Source organism: Nicotiana tabacum, chromosome 10 (genome assembly GCF_000715075.1).
Source record: "Nicotiana tabacum cultivar K326 chromosome 10, ASM71507v2, whole genome shotgun sequence".
NCBI lineage: Eukaryota > Viridiplantae > Streptophyta > Magnoliopsida > Solanales > Solanaceae > Nicotiana > Nicotiana tabacum.
In genome coordinates, this window is record NC_134089.1 from 165,999,810 (window position 1) to 166,017,792 (window position 17,983).

The 17,983-nt window shown below is 39.0% G+C and overlaps 1 protein-coding gene across 1 annotated transcript; it reads right to left on the reverse strand.

The window, feature by feature from the left end:
• Positions 1-517: 517 nt before the first annotated feature.
• LOC142165512 (uncharacterized) lies at positions 518-931 on the reverse strand. Its single transcript, XM_075224050.1, has one exon. It carries the CDS (start codon positions 929-931, stop codon positions 518-520), a length of 414 nt encoding a protein of 137 aa, XP_075080151.1.
• Between the last annotated feature and the right edge of the window lie 17,052 nt (positions 932-17,983).

Below are 17,983 nucleotides of genomic sequence, written 5' to 3' on the forward strand. Positions count from 1 at the left end.
ACCCTTGTTTCAACAATAGCAGCTATTCCTATTTTTTTTGTTTTCAGGATTTTCTTCAATTCTTTCTGCTTATACCTTTTATTCCATCCCTTTATATTCCACACTAACCAATTCATAATGATCTCTTTGCCTTACCTCCTATATCAGGAGGTACGGTGTGAGCACCATTCCCCTCTCTACTTAGTATTTGAAACCCATTCTTTAGTGGAACTGACCCAAGCACTAGGAAATTGATATCATTAAACTCTTGGCTTGTCTTCTCCACCTCTTGATTTTTATTCATAAATTTATGTGTTTGATCTTCTTGCAATACTGGCATATTCATCTTGATCACCCCTGAACTTTGCCCTGCTTCCATTACCCTTGTAGTCTCCTGTTGTTGCATGCTTAGTTCTTGTTCTGGCATATGTTCTTGTTCTGCTTGTTGTGTCTTTCCTTTATCTTTAGTCACCCATTGCTGTGTCATCTTCTTAGGCTTTCTCTTTTCATTCATAGTTTCACCATACTGTTTCTGTCCTCACCCTTCTTGCTTGCAATTATGCCCAATGACCTGCCATGTTTCATAGAATTTAGGTTTCCAATCATAGTTAATTGGCTGCAAAAAGGTCCTCCCATTTGAATCTTCAACCATTACTTCATCCTTCAGAGGTTTTGTCACATCCACCTCTATTAGCATCCTAGCATAGGATACTCTCAATTGCTTAGCAGTACATTCATCAGCATACATAGGCATGCCAATTGAACTTGCTATTCTACTTAGTGAGTTCACACCCCAGCAATTCAGTGGAAGTTTTGGAAATCTAATACATAAAGGAATTTCAGTGAGGAATTCCTTCTTAAAGTCAAAATCAGTTGTCCATTGCTTAAGAATAATAGACCTATTATTGATTGTGTATGGTCCAGCTAACAAAATTTCTTGCATATCCTCCATCGTCTTAAACTTGATAATGTAATACCATCCTGATGCATATATAGATCTGGATCTGGAATTGTGTTTCAATTAATTTCTATATACCTTTTCATTACATTGTATCTTGATAAATCTCCCAGTACATACACAATTAGAGCCCCTTTCCATTTTTTCGTTTCTCTATCAGCCTCTTCCTTATCTAATTGAACAATAACTTGGCCATCCACCACTTGTGGTGGAATATAGGTTAGTTTCATACCATTTTCTATTGCTCTATTCTTCGCAATAAGCTCGTTCATGCTGATTTCTCCTCCACCTTTGGCCATTCTTTCGTCTCTTCAGCTAGTGTTACTGTTCCATTGGCTTGCGGCTGTGTGTTGATCTCAATCACTTTAGTTGCTTTCCCACCTATATCTTGTTCCTTCAAAGCTGCATCTGGGCTCGATTGGGACTCGTGGTTACTTGCTGGAGCTTCTACTTGTGACTTAGTTGCAGATCCATTGTTTGCATGTGCTATTCTCATCACTGTGAGCACGTGATTTTTGCCTTAACGAAAACTACTCCAAAATAAATCAAAAAAAAAAATAAAATAAATTTCTTTTACTGTGTAATTTTTGAATTTGCGTGGTGTTAAATATTTGTGTTATGTCCGTAAATGTTTACTTTGTCATAATAAAATGAAAAATAAAATAAAATACATGTTGCATGCATATAGGATTTAATTATGCATTTAAAAGATAATTTAAATAAAATCACAAAAATATGCGATAGTTCTATTTTAAATATTTCACTGTGTGATTGATGTTTTGTCTATGTGTTAAATAATTGTTATAGAGTAATTAATATATTTTTGTGAAGTTAAAATTGTTTTATAATTAAAATTAGAAATTTAAATTAGAAAAAATGAATATATATATATATACAAAATCGGACCTGGATTAAAATCCAGGCCCAAATCGAGTTAACCCCTCCCTACAGCCCAATCCAAACAACCCAGGTCCGGTCCAGTCCAAAAGAGTCAAAACGACAGCGTTTGGTCGTGGTTCATCATGGACCGTTCGATCAAATCCAATCAACGGATGAGATCTCATCACCCTAACCCACAATACTTACCCGATCCAACACCCGGTTCAACCCGTTCCCCCAAACTTAAGCCAAACGACGTCGTTTGGTTCAGTGAATAAATCCTGACCACTCATCCTATTAGATCTGACGGTCAGCATCAACCCACCCCGTCCCTATATAAGCCCATAATCCTTACCCCGGCCCCCTAACTAAACCCCCCCCTCTCCACTGTTCATCATCACCTTCCTCGGACCTCCCCTAACCCTAGCCTCCCTTATTCCCCACCGCCTGAAACCCGGCGACATCAACGCCGCCGGTCACCACCTTAATACCCCAGAACCACCCGAACACCCTCTATCCGAATATGTTAGCCGCTTGGCTCGAATCTTCCTGAAGATTCGAGCCAAACTTAGATCTAAACCAAACAGCCCCTAGTTAACACCATAAAACCCCCTAGCATGCCTCATTATGGATCCGGTGTTTGTTTGGCTCGAATCACTTCAGAGCTTCTCGAATCTTCTTTTAAAGATTCGATCCAAACAAAAACTTACCCAGATCTGTTCCAAAGTGACACCAAATAACCCCTAGGCTTCCCTCACCCTTGTGTCGTATTTGGTTTCCCTCGAATCTAACCAGAAATGATTAGGTCTCAAATCGAACCTTCAGGAACCCTAGAAATACCAAACTTCTGGATTTTTGTCCAAATTGATTAAAAGATTGAGGTTTAATCGACCTTAGTCGAAGTATTTTCTGTGGAAAATACTTCGACTAAGGTCTGTTTGATTTCAAACAAAGTCCGAATCCAAGTTGAGTCCAAGTCGGAATATATTTGAAGGGTCAGAGGTATTATTTTTTTTTTATTTTTTATTTTGTGTATTCTACGTGTATTATATGTTTGTTTCATTAGTCTGTTTAATTTTTCATAATTTTCTAGTCAATTCTGTGATTCTGCCTTATACCCGTCTATTTGATCCAAATTATACCATTGTTTCTGCCAGTATGATTATTTACAATGTGTGTAATCGACTCGATTAGGTTCGTCGATTAGTTATATTATGAATTCTCGTTTATGATAATACTGATTGAAAACAATCTGTTTCTATAGACTGTTTGTTGACAAATGTTGTAGATAATCAGTTTAATTAATACTCGTTTGTAAATCAATAGGTCTGTCAGAATAAATGTTGTATGTATATTGTTTCCTGAACATTAAGTTTCAGGGCATTGTCAGTATATTGACAATGCTCCTGTTTGTTTGATTTTAGTTCAAAAGTTGAAGTTCAGTTTGAATTATTGTACTGAATTCTGTGTGATGTTGTTGTGATGTTAGGTTTAAACTCAATTTCACAAGTATTGATTAGATACCATTGTGTTAGAAAAGGTCCATTCTCAGTTAATATTCAGTCCAGAACTTAAGAGAATTGGTTAGCTATTTTAATTCAGGTTGATAGTTAGGTTTGAACAGATTTTTAATCTGTTTTGTATCAGATTCTGAATTTTAGTTTAAAAAAACTGTAATTACAGTAGGATTTTCAAGGGTATTTCTGGGATAGAAACAGTAGGGTAATGTGATAATAGTAGTGGGCTGAAAGTAGAAAGTTAATGGCTATTATTTAGTGTGATAATGGGAAACAAAGGGTAATGGGCTGCTGAAAATCAGGAAAAAGATCACTTAATGGGACTTAAAGTAGTAAAAGCGGATTTTTAATGCGATTTCCTGATTTTAAAAGAAGAAAGGGGTCCGGGTAGCACTTAAAAAAGGGGGGGACAGACCTGTATAAGATAGAGGAGATTGGGACTGATTTGGGGAGGAGTTTTTCAGAGAGATTTTGAAAAAGAGATAAGTTTTCAGAGAGAGCTGGAGAGACATTTTTGAAAGAGAAAAAATCTGATAGAGGCAGATTTTAAAACAGAAAGATTTTAAGAAGAAAAATCTGATTTTGAAAGGAGAAGAAATCTGATTTAGGAGCTCTTTTAGAAACATAAATAGAAAAGAAAGTATTCGCACACACACACACATACATAGTGAAGCTGAAACAGAAAAAATAGAAAAGAAAAAGAAAAAATCCGAAACTTTGTTGTTCTTTTTGGAATCTGTCCGGGTCTGTGTACTGATACTATTTGGTTTTAAAATCTGAAGTTCTTTAAGAAGCTTTACTCTTGTGAATCTGGGTTTCTCGGGTCTTGTTATTGCTCAAATCTGTGGAAATACTGATATTCTGCCAGTATTTTGTTACTGCTGCTACTGCTGAAATTTACTTCTTCTACCTTCATTTCCAGGTACTTATCTTTTGAATTTTATGTTGAAAAGAGATTCAACATGACAAATCCATAAAGCCTGAATTGCAATTCTGTTTCTAATTGTCCAAGTTCATTAGTTTAAATTTCATTTTTTCTGTTTCATGTTAGTTAACTAGTAGTGAATTCAATTTGATAGCTATGAGTTAATTGTCTTATTTTGAAATTCATATAAAGCTTTGTAATAATGTTAGCCATTCCGAAATCTCATGGGTATAGGTATATGTGAATTGTCAAAACAGAGAGTAAGGCATAAAAATGGGCCATTGATTACATCCCATAATACCATTAGCTAAATGTAAAGTAGAATGAAAATATTAAGAAGTTACATTAGTAGTATATCTTGTAACAAATATGATTTTGTTTAGATTAGTATAAGTTATTATATGGTATGATGACAGGTATAATCATATGAGTAAAGTGAGTTGGTATAGCTCGTCATGATGTTAAGAATATTATGAATGTTTAGGCGTACAACTATGTTGTATGTAATACAATTCGAATTGAATCAATTTGCATAATAACTCTTTTCTCATCAATTTGATTATTTATCGTTATAAATAAACTGAGCAATTATAATTCTGGATCAAAAACAAGCATGTGAGAATGAGGTGATATGTATAAGAACAAATCGCAACACTTTATATCAATGGTAAATAAAAGTAGAATTTGCATTAATTAAAATAAATAAAAATTGTTCAAAAATACTTCTTCCCTTCATAAATTATTTTTGTGAGTTTCATATGGCATTCATCCTTTGGTATATGTATATGTTGTATTTGTGAAGAATAGTATTAATCATGTTCTTATTTTACTTTGAATTTGAATAGTCTTGGGATGAACATAATTAATACTCGGAAATTATAGTCAATGGGCAATACTTAATAAATTGTGAATTCTTTTAAGAATTTAAAGGCATCCCCTAAAATATGAATTTTACAGGAATTTCATATAAAAATGTGTAGATATAATAAACAATTTTGTGGAAAATCCATAATATTATTACAAAAATTTTACGCAATTAGGGATGCGTTCGCATACCCTGATTATATTTTTTTTTTTAAAAAGCAAATTCGGATTATGCGTACGCGCAATTTCGAGTGAATATTTAAGAAAGGGATTTTTCCAAGGATGTTAAAATAATTTCATATAACCCAAGGTGTGCAGTTCATATTCTAAATAAAAAGAGTGATGATGTTCCTGATTTTATTTTTAATATATATTTTTTATAAAAACTATAACATGGACAATTTTATTGTGTACACGTACGCGTGGCACAATTCCCAGTAATTATAAAAAATATAGAATACGAATATACGTACGCGTAATTCGTCCATATAATTGTAAACAATAAGTAAAAAGCAGTAGCCAAATCATGCAATAAAAACGTATTTAGTAAAATCAAGATAATTAAGCCAATAATAAAAACAGTTAAGCGACCGCGCTAGAACCACGGAATTCGGAAATGCCTAACACCTTCTTCCGGATTAACAGAATTCCTTACTCAGGATTTCTGGTTCGCAGAATAATAAACAGAGTCATATTCTCCTCGATTCAGGGATTAAAACAGGTGACTTGGGACGCCTCAAAATTCCCAGGTGGCGACTCTGAAATATTTAAATAAATCTCGTTTCGACTGTCCTTCAATTGGAGAAAACTCCCCACGCGCCCCACGGGCGCGGTGAAAAGGAGGTGCGACAGCTCTGGCGACTCTGCTGGGGAGCAGAGTGTTATAACCCAGAATCTCTGGTTCAGGGTTTAAAGAACTCGAGCTTAAAATATTTGTGTTAATTGGCTTTATTTATTATATGATTTTCAACTGTTTATATGCTATTATGCTAAATGTTGCTTTTTACCGCTTTAATATTATTTGAATTGTGAATACATACAACTGCTACGAAACCCCCTTCTTTCTGAGTCTTCTAAATTTATGGTGTACACGTGCGCGTGACCCACCTTTCTGTTAAAGTCATACCAAATAAGACGGAGTTGGGACAAGTAACTAGGCCGGGTAGACTTTCGTGCTCCCGGTACGTTGCCCCCGCTTCGGCTCAAACTGTCCGTTTGGGTAAGCCAGGTTTAGAGCAATCAACCTCAGGTTTTACACTTAGAATAACTCAGCCATGTACCGGATCCCTAGTAGGAACGAATATTTGCATCATATGCATTTGGCCTTGGAGACTCAACACAGGGGTTGGGTCTGTCTAGGACAGGTGAACCCAAAATGAAAAGACCATCATGATGCATTCTACTTGCTACTTATGCATTCATTTGCCTCGAACATGCTTGTTGACCAGCTTAAATGAAATCATGGTGAGAACCGAGGAATAAAATGGGTTGTTTTATTTTATTTTTTTTTAAAAAAAAAATTTAAATCTTGAAATAAAGATATTTAATAAATAAAATGATTTTTTTAGTGTAAATTTTCAAAATAATTTTTGACTTTATTAAATAAATTTCAGATACGAAATGAGTACCACACAAAGCCCCTCATCCACGAGTACAAAAGAATTTCTATTTCAGCTTCAAATGTGGTGGTATGATTTAGGCGAAGACGGTCAAAAATGGGTCGTCAAGCATTTGGGAAATCTCACGGACATTATGAAAGTTAAACCCCGTGATGATCTGATTGCGGCGTTAGTAACTTTTTGGAACCCTGTTCACAATGTCTTTCGTTTCTCTGGCTTCGAGCTTACTCCTACATTAGAGGAGATAGCTGGCTATGCTGGTTTTGACGGAAGTCTAAGAAATCAAAGCTTGATATTCACAAAGGCTCCTTCGGTACATCGATTCTTCGGTCTTCTGAACATCAGCAGTCAAATCAGGAAAAGCAATGTCCTCAATGGATGTTGTTCCTTCAACATTTTGTATTCGAGGTTCGGAAAATCAGATGGGTTCGAAATTCATGAGAAAGGCCTTACTAACAAGCAAAACAAAGACACTTGGCAGATTCACTGTCGCTTTGCCTTCATGGTGGCTTTTCTAGAAGTCATGGTCTTTCCAAACAAAGAGAGAACAATTGATATTCGCACCGCGAAAGTTGTGCAAATCCTCACCACCAAAGAAAATCACACCCTTGTCCCCATCATTCTATCAGATATTTATCGGGCTTTGACTTTATGTAAAGCAGGAGCAAAGGTCTTCGAAGGATGCAAAATTTTGTTGCAAATATGGGTGATGGAGCATCTCCAACAACAGCCCAAGATCATACAGTATGGGTCAAACAATGATAATTGCGTCGAGAGCTATGAGGAAAGAACAAAAAATTATCAGGCTCCAGAAGGGATAGAAGCATGGGTATCTCATCTAAAGGCTTTAACGGCAAATCAAATTGAATGGACTCTGGGATGGCTCCCGATGAGGGAAGTAATACACATGTAAACCTCAAATAGTTATCTACTACTATTGGGATTGAGAAGCATTCAGCCGTATGCACCACTGAGAGTCCAAGGCAATTAGGGAGATATCAAATAGTTCCTGATGATGAAGATTTGAGTGTGCAAGTAATCGAATTACACCAAGAAGCCACTATTCCCGAGGCTCTACTTCAACAGATGTGGAATGGGTGCCGATACTTGAAAAGTGATACTCAAGTCCCAGACGCTACAAAGGGTGAGATAAATCCTAGATATGCAAGGTGGTTTGAAAAACGGTCTCGCGTGGATGATGTACCAGAGCCTGAGCTAAGAAGGCCAACAAAAAGACCCCATGTTCAAAACTTCAATGATAAAATCCAAGAGCGGTTGATCTGGGGAGAAAAAGAAAAAGGGTACAAAGCAACTATCCATGCCCTAAAAGAAAATCTAAGAAGCCTCAGTTTGGAGAAAGATCTACAAGCACAAGAAGCCGAAGGCGAGAAGAAGAGTCTACCTTGTGAGAATGAAAGTCTTCATGCCCGATTCCAAAAAATGAAAAGAGTTTCTGAAACGCCAAAGAGGAGCTGGAAGGATCAAAAAACCATCGCCAATCTCTTTGAAAGAATGCAAGATTATGATTCCATTCTTGCGGAAAACGAAAGGGCATTGAGCAAAGCAAAAGAAAGGATCCAACAATTAAACGAAAAAGCCAGATCTAACAAGGAACGCCAAGATAGGCAATCCGAAAAAGACAAGGCACAATTCAAGAAGGAAAAAGACTATTGGATGCAATCAGAAGACCAGCTTCGTGCACAACTAGAAGAGGTAAGAAGATGCAACAGAGAACACCAACAAGCAGACCTCGACAGGGAAAGAGCGCAAGCAAGATTAGAGCAGGCCAGACTCCGAGCTCTATTAGAATCAGCTCTAGATCGGGAAAATCGTGTCAGAGATATAGCCACCACTCGTCAGCAGCAATTGCAGAACCAAGACCAACGTATCCAAGATTTCAGGGCACAAATCCACGACTTGGCGGTCTACACTTCTCAGAGTTACGTAAACTGTCAGGGAATGGACTATGAAAGGTTTACAGAACATGCACCCACTCTTGCCCGTCATCTAGCATTGGAATTGGAAAGGATGTATCGTACGCTGGGAGGTCATCCAGGTCAAGCCCCACATTGAGAAAATAGTCTAATAATATACAACACAAGTGGAAAGTGGGGCACGTTGTGAGATGTTAAGAATTGTATCTTTTATTTTGATTTAAGTGTGTGTGTTTCAAGCCATTTTCTTAAAGTTTTCAAATGTAATTCCATCTTTGTGTAATGAATAAAAGTGATTGCCTTTAGTCCGAACTACGCAGGGTCTGATTCATGTAAGGGCATGATACGTAGGCAATCTCTAAGATTCGACCACCACGATAAAAGATATATATATAGAAGTGAATAACAATAAAAATTTCGAGAAAGCTGGGACGACACAAGCAGCCGAGTAAATGCGTAATAGAAAGGGATTATTTGTTTAGGAGCATTGCATCTCAACGTGTGATTATATATGTTTTAAACTCTCAAAACTAACAAGTTTGTTCATTTCCAGAATTCAAGCAGTTAGTTTCTCTAAAGAGTATACTGGCATATTATCACTATCACACAAGATCAAAAGGACCAATACCCAAAAGTATGTCTATCCCAGATGTTGACACAGGTAAGGAGCTAGAGGAGATGGATGTCGGGAAAATGAAAGAAGAGATGTTTAAACTCAAGCAGCAAATGGCTGAGATGTACCAAGCCTGGTCTACAGGACAGTTACCCCCATCTTACCCAAATAACCCTGCTCCATCAACGACCCAAACTCAGGATAATATTACCACTGAATTATCCCCAAATTTCCCCATTTACCAGCACTACCGAGGCACCACCTCTCAGACACCGCAGTCTCCACCTCCGAAACCCGTTCCATATTTTCCTCCACCTATGACTCCTGTTTTCGTAGCACCTCCCCTTGATACATTCCACAAATCTCCTAGTGAGCCTACATTCCAGGCCCAGGACAACCAATATTGCCCCCCGGAGCCCACCCTCAAAGCTTCCGAAATTCATTCAACTACTCCTCGTTTTGATCTCCCAACCGAAATTGACAAGCCAGCTAAAAATGTTGAACAAGAAGAGATGTTCAGGAAGGTCAAGAGTCTAGAACAATTGTTCAGAGACATGCGAGGATTAGGCGGGCAAGTCAGTGTAGCATACAAAGATTTATGCTTATTCCCCAATGTACAATTGCCAGTTGGCTTCAAGATGCCCAAATTTGACCTATACAGTGGGCACGGCGACCCAGTAGCCCACTTAAGGGGTTTCTGTAGCAAGATGCGAGGAGCTGGGGGAAAGGATGAATTATTGATGGCTTACTTCAGTCAAAGTTTAAGCGGATCAGCTTTGGAGTGGTATACACGCCAGGACCATGGGAGATGGTACACCTGGGATGACCTGGCACAGGCATTCGCATACCATTTCCAATACAATCTGGAAATCATCCCAGATCGATTATCTTTGACAAAATTTGAGAAGAAACACAATGAAAGTTTCAGAGAGTATGGTTTTCGATGGAGATAACAGGCAGCAAGAGTGGATCCTCCTATGAAGGAGAGTGAAATGGTAGACTACTTCCTCCAAGCCTTGGAACCAACTTACTATGCCCACTTGGTGTCAGCGGTAGGAAAATCATTCAACGAAGTGGTGAAGATGGGAGGTATGGTGGAAGAAGGCCTCAAAACAAATAAAATTATGAGCTATTCAACAATTAAGGCAACTACTCAAGCTATTCAAGGCGGGGTAGGAGGAATCGGAAGAAAGAAGAGGGAGGAAGCAGCGGTAGTTGATTCAGGAATTTGGCCGGGACCCAGAGGTTCACCGCTTTACTATAATCAACAACGACCTCGCCAATCAGCTTACCACCATGATTCATCCCAACACTACTATCACCCTTTAGAGCCTCATTTTTCCATTAACCATGCTCAAGCATACAATCAGCCACCTGTTCACACCAATTGGCGTGCTCCTGCCACACCAAATACTTACCCACGAGCCTATCCCGGACCAGGTTTTAGGCCTAGGCCAGCATTCAGGGGAGAAAGGGAACAGAAAAAGAAAACTTACACTCCATTGGGAGAGTCTTACACTAGTCTGTTCCACAGGCTGAGACAGCTAGACATGCTAAGACCAATACAATCCAAGTTACCCAATCCTCCTCCAAAGAATCTGGATTACACCATTAGCTGTGAATATTGCTCCGGTGCACCAGGCCATGATACAGAGAAATGCTGGCATTTGAAAAATGCAATACAAGAGCTGATTGATACTAATAAAATCGAGGTTCAAACCCCCGAAGCCCCAAATATCAATAGAAATCCAATGCCAGCCCATCAAGAGGCTAATATGATAGAAATCATACAAGCTGATGGGGAGACAAAGAAGCCATCACAAACTGTCATGATGATCAAATCTCATGAAGCCACGCCAGATAAGCAGTTAACAGAGGAGAAGCCGGTATCTAAGCAGAACAGAAATGGTGATGGACCATCTATGATAATCGAGGAGGGATCATCGAGCAAAGTTGCCGCAAAACAAGAAAGGCCGAAAGTGATAGTACCAGGGGTTGCTAACAAACCCATTGTATTCGTGGAAGGAGCCCGTACAGATCGGGTTATTATTGCACCTGTAATCCAGCTGCCGTTCATCAACAACAAAGCCATCCCATGGAACTATGAACGGGTGACTGTAATGTACAAGGGCAAAGAAATCAAGGAAGAAGTGTGTGAGGTGCAAGGCTTGACTCGTTCGGGAAGATGTTTTACTCCCGAAGAGTTAAGAAAAACTAAAAATAATCCAACGCCAACAAAGAGAGCTGTGACGGAAGAAGAGGCGGAGGAGTTTTTAAGAAAAATGAAACTCCATGATTATTCTGTTGTGGATCAATTAAAGAAGACCCCCGCTCAAATTTCATTGTTGTCATTACTGATCCATTCAGAAGAGCACCGTCTGGCTTTGATGAAAATCCTGAATGAGGCTCATGTTCCTGAAAAGATCCCTGTAAATCATTTGGGAAAAATAGCCAACAGAATCTTTGAGACAAACAGAATTACATTTGCTGATGATGAATTACCTGTGGAAGGTACCGAGCACAACAGAGCTCTTTACCTCACCGTAAAATGTGAAAACTCCGTAGTAACCCGTGTATTGGTTGACAATGGGTCAAGTGCAAACATATGCCATCTCTCCACTTTAAACAAATTAAAAATTAAAGAGGAGAGGATCCAGAAGAATAGTATCTGCGTACGGGGGTTTGACGGTGGAAGCAGAGATTCATTTGGCGACATAGTGTTGGAACTAACAATAGGGCCAGTTGAATTCACAATGGAATTCCAAGTGTTGGACATAACTGTTTCTTACAACTTGTTGTTGGGTCGACCATGGATCCATGTTGCTAAAGCAGTCCCGTCAACACTACATCAGGCTGTCAAGTTTGAATGGGATCATCAAGAAATAGTCGTGCATGGAGAAGAAAGTTTAAATGCTCACAGCAATACCATTATACCGGTCAAGGGAACAGAAAATGACCAAGAACCATGGGTATACCAAGTGTCCGACACAGTGTCGATAGAGAAAATTCCGGAGGGAAAATACCTTCCGAATCCAAAAATATCCTCTGCATCAGTCATGGTAGCTTATGAAATGTTAAAGAATGGATTTATACCCGGCAAAGGTCTGGGCTTATCTTTACAAGGAATTATACAACCAGTATCTCTCCCCGAGAACTGGGGAACATTCGGTTTAGGGTTCATACCCACTGCCAATGACGTGATAAGGGCCAGGAAGTTGAAACATCAAGCATGGGTTCTTCCGAAACCAGTCCCACGTTTGTCAAAGTCTTTTGTCAAGACCAGTGCTAAAAATCGCCCGATAACAACAATTCCTAAAAAAGAATTAATTGAAAGATTCGAGAAATTGTTTGATGATGTGAATATGTTGGAAAGCGGAGAAGGATGTAGCAACGCAGAAGTTCAATTCGTTGGGCCAGAAACAAAGCTTAATAATTGGAAAGCCACTCCTCTCCCCATTCGAAAGGAGTCTTGGTAGTTTATTTTGATTTTCTTTCAGTTTGTTTGGGTTACTTCAGGGTTGTAATCCCAAAGCTTATCTTACAGTTTGTTTGAAGTGTGCAAAACCTTGTTATCTTTTATCATCCAATAAAAAGCAGTTTCCCTTTTATTATTATCATTCCTGATAGTTTTCTTTTCTTTTTCTTCTTTCCTGTACAGTTCCTTTTACGCTGACTCTAGTGATATGGCATGCATGAGGAATCCTCGGCCCAGTCTTAAAAATCAATCTGGTTCCGAAATATTAGTTCAAGAAATATATTATGATTATGAGTCAGAATATGATGAAGATGAGGTTTTTGAAGAGATTAGTAAAGAGTTAATTCACTTTGAGGAAAAAATCAAACCTAACTTGAGTGATACCGAGGACATCAATATAGGGGACACGAGTAATGTCCGGGAAACTAAAATAAGTGTCCATCTTGAGCCAAAGATCCGAGAGGAGTTAATTAAAGCACTCATAGAATTCAAAGATGTTTTTGCATGGTCGTATGACGACATGCCGGGCCTGAGCACTGATTTAGTGGTTCACAAATTGCCCACCGATCCAACGGTGCCTCCTGTCAAGCAGAGGCTGAGAAAATTCAAGCCTGACATGAGTGTGAGAATTAAGGAAGAAATCACCAAACAATTGGAAGCAAAGGTCATTCGAGTCACTCGATATCCTGTTTGGTTGGCTAATATCGTTCCTGTACCAAAGAAAGACGGCAAAATTAGAGTATGCGTCGACTATCGCAATCTCAACAAAGCAAGTCCAAAGGATAATTTCCCATTACCCAATATCCATATTTTGATCGACAATTGTGCCAAGCATGATATAGGGTCTTTCGTGGATTGTTATGCCGGGTATCATCAAATTCTAATGGATGAAGAAGATGCAGAAAAGACGGCATTCATCACACCATGGGGAACTTATTGCTACCGGGTAATGCCATTCGGTTTAAAAAATGCCGGAGCAACCTATATGAGAGCAATGACCACAGTGTTTCATGATATGATACACAAGGAGATTGAGGTATACGTGGACGATGTGATCATAAAATCAAAGCATCAGGCCGACCACGTTGGGGATTTGAGGAAGTTCTTCTTAAGACTTCGCAGGTACAACCTCAAGCTTAACCCTGCCAAGTGCGCATTTGGAGTTCCATCTAGAAAGTTGCTGGGATTCATAGTCAGTCGACGAGGCATCGAGCTAGACCCATCAAAGATCAAAGTCATCCAAGAACTGCCACCTCCAAGAAACAAAACTGAAGTAATGAGTTTGTTGGGAAGGTTAAATTACATCAGCAGGTTTATTGCTCAGCTCACAACAACCTGTGAGCCAATTTTCAAATTGTTAAAAAAGGATGTTGCGGTCAAATGGACCGATGAGTGTCAATAAGCGTTCGATAAAATAAAAGGGTACTTGTCAAACCCACCCGTGTTGGTCCCGCCAGATCCAGGAAGACCTTTGATTCTTTACTTGACGGTTTTGGAAAATTCATTTGGTTGTGTATTGGGGCAACATGACCTCACTGGCAGAAAAGAACAGGCCATCTACTACCTTAGCAAGAAGTTCACAGCTTATGAGGTTAAGTATACTCATCTGGAAAAGACATGTTGCGCCCTAACATGGGTAGCTCAAAAATTGAAACACTATTTGTCATCCTACACTACTTACCTCATTTCTCGGTTGGATCCATTGAAATACATTTTTCAAAAGCCTATGCCAACGGGAAGACTTGCAAAGTGGCAGATTTTGCTCACAGAGTTTGACATCATCTATGTAACTCGGACTGCAATGAAAGCCCAAGCACTGGCCGATCATTTAGCTGAAAACCTGGTCGATGAGGAATATGTGCCGTTGAAAACTTATTTTCCTGATGAAGAAACAATGCATATCAATGAGATGGAGAGAATTGAAAAACGTGGTTGGAAACTTTTCTTTGATGGAGTCGCTAACACGAAAGGAGTCGGGATAGGAGCTGTAATCATTTCTGAAACAGGGCATCACTATCCTGTTACGGCTCAACTGCGATTTTATTGCACCAATAATATGGCTGAATATGAAGCTTGCATTTTGGGGTTAAGGCTAGCCGCCGACATGGGTATCCGAGAAATCTTAGTCATGGGAGATTCGGATCTTTTGGTACATCAAATTCAAGGAGAATGGGAAACCCGAGACTTGAAGCTCATACCATACCGACAATGTCTACATGATCTTTGTCAGCGGTTTCAATCAATGGAATCCCAACATATTCCAAGAATCCATAATGAGGTTGCCGATGCATTGGCTACCCTGGCATCAATGTTGCACCATCCGGACAAAGCTTATGTAGATCCAATACATATTCAAGTCCACGATCAGCACGCTTATTGCAATATGGTTGAAGAAGAATTTGATGGTGAACCATGGTTCCACGACATCAAGGAGTACATCAGAATGGGGATATATCCCACACAAGCCACAGGAGATCAAAAGAGGACCATTAGGCGATTGGCAAATGGATTCTTCTTAAGCGGAGGAGTTTTGTATAAAAGAACACCAGATCTTGGATTATTAAGATGCATAGATGCCAGACAAGCTACAACTGTCATGTCTGAAGTACATTCAGGAGTTTGCGGACCCCACATGAGTGGATATGTGTTGGCAAAGAAAATCCTCCGAGCCGGTTACTATTGGCTTACCATGGAGCGAGATTGTATCAGTTTTGTGCGCAAGTGTCATCAATGCCAAATACACGGAGATTTGATTCATTCTCCGCCATCCGAGTTGCACACAATGTCGGCACCATGGCCCTTCGTTGCCTGGGGCATGGATGTGATTGGACCAATTGAGCCGGCAGCATCCAATGGGCACAGGTTCATTCTGGTAGCTATTGATTATTTTACCAAATGGGTTGAGGCCAAGACATTCAAATCAGTGACCAAGAAAGCTGTGGTCGATTTTGTCCACTCAAATATCATATGTAGATTCGGAATCCCGAAGGTGATCATCACAGATAACGGTGCTAATCTTAACAGCAACTTAATGAAGGAAGCATGTCAACAGTTTAAGATTACACATCGCAACTCTACCCCATATCGGCCCAAGGCGAATGGAGCAGTAGAGGCAGCCAACAAAAACATAAAGAAGATACTTCGGAAAATGGTAGAAGGTTCAAAACAATGGCATGAAAAATTACCATTTGCATTATTGGGATATCGCACTACTGTGCGCACTTCAGTAGGAGCAACTCCTTACTTGTTGGTATATGGCACTAAAGCAGTAATTCCTGCAGAAGTTGAGATTCCTTCCCTTCGGATCATCGCTGAAGCAAAGATTGACGATGATGAATGGGTCAAAACCCGTCTGGAACAGTTAAACTTGATTGATAAAAAACGATTGGCCGCAGTATGTCATGGTCAATTATATCAAAGAAGAATAGAAAGAGCATACAACAAAAAGGTGCGTCCACGGAAGTTTGAAGTGGGTCAGCATGTGCTGAAACGTATTCTTCCACATCAGGTTGAGGCAAAAGGCAAATTTGCCCCGAATTGGCAAGGACCATTCATTGTGACCAGAGTATTATCAAATGGTGCACTATGCTTAACAGACATTGAAGGCAAATGCATAGACATGGCAATCAATTCTGACGCGGTAAAGAGATATTATGCATAAATTTTTTGAATGTTTGTATTTAGCATTATTTCGAAGATTGGAATGACAAAGGCAATTTATTCTGCTATCCAAACACTATACCCTTTTGTTTCCCCCCTTTGAGCCATACTTGTTTCTTTCCTACCCCCTCTTGGAAGCAATGGAAATCAAATAAAAAAAACAAAAAAAAACATCACTATTATTTAGTGAACTACGTTTGAGCTGATTCCTCAAAGAAGGATATGTAGGCGTCTCACGGCTCGGTCATAGGGTGCACAACATACACAATGTGCACGAAAAGAAACATTAAGAGACCCCAATCAAGAAACTGAGGCAGGAATTGTATTGGAAATAAGAAAAGATTCCAAGAGTTGTAATTTTAAACCCATACCAAAGCTATTTAGCTTTTAATACCTTTTCCATTTCTAACCCCATACCAAAAAGACCTTTCGATCAATCTTAGAAAAATGTTGAGACAAGCAAATGAAGATGGTTCATAACACTCTGGTACAAACAAGAAAAGAAAGTAAAAATGAGAGTCTTATAGGTGAAAACCCACACGAGCACCATAAGACGACGGAAGTTGAGAGAAAAGTAAAAATGAGAGTCTTATTGGTGAAAACCTTCGTAGGCACCATAAGGCGAAAAGGAAGTGAGAAATGAACAAATGAGGAAGGTTTGTCGGTGAAAACTCTTTGAGATATTGCAAGTCCAACAGGTCTGTGAAGATGGATTATGGAAATTTTGGGGAAAACAAAAAATAAGACAATTAAGAGGAGATTGATTAAAAGACTGGGTTGATTAATCCGAAATGCATACCCTGATCATTGGCATCAGTAACTCCAATCAGATAAGTTTTTATTCTTTCTCCAACAATCATCCAAACTTGGATTTTTCTTTTCATTCTATAATTGTCGAAATCAGCGTGTTTCGTCACTAATAATCTTACTTTTCTAAAAAGCTTTGAGATAAGTTTTAATCCAAACAAATAAGAAGGAATGTCAAGGTATACTACCAAGATTCAAGGTTACATGATACGGCCATGAAAGGTGGGAGATAAAAAATATGGGCATAAAAAAGGTGAAATCAAAAGTGGATCAGCAAAGTTAGAAGGGACATATGATTACAGTTAAAAGGGTTTGAAGGAAAACATACAGAGGGGAATCCTATAGTCAAAGATCAATTACAAAGACAAAAAAGTCTTTTTCAACCATTCCAAGGCAATAAAGAGAGACGAAGAGAAACCTCACCATCGGCAAGAATACCCCAGTTAACCACCCTGCTTTAAACTAACGAAGTTTTCTTTGATTTAAAACAGGGGCAAATACAATATTTGTGTCAGGAAATACCTGGTAAAGAATTGAAGAAGTCAGGCGTCCACCTGGAGAATGAGGATGAAGAATTAAAGAAGTCAGGCGTCCACCTGGAGAATGAGGATGAAGAATTAAAGAAGTCAGGCGTCCACCTGGAGAATGAGGATGAGAATTAAAGAAGTCAGGCGTCCACCTGGAGAATGAGGATGAGAATAGAAGAAGTCAGGCGTCCACCTGGAGAATGAGGATGAGAATAGAAGAAGTCAG

Bases quoted from the DNA above. Each gene is read 5' to 3' on its own strand.
- LOC142165512 (XM_075224050.1), bottom strand. From the start codon at position 931: ATGGAGGATATGCAAGAAATTTTGTTAGCTGGACCATACACAATCAAT.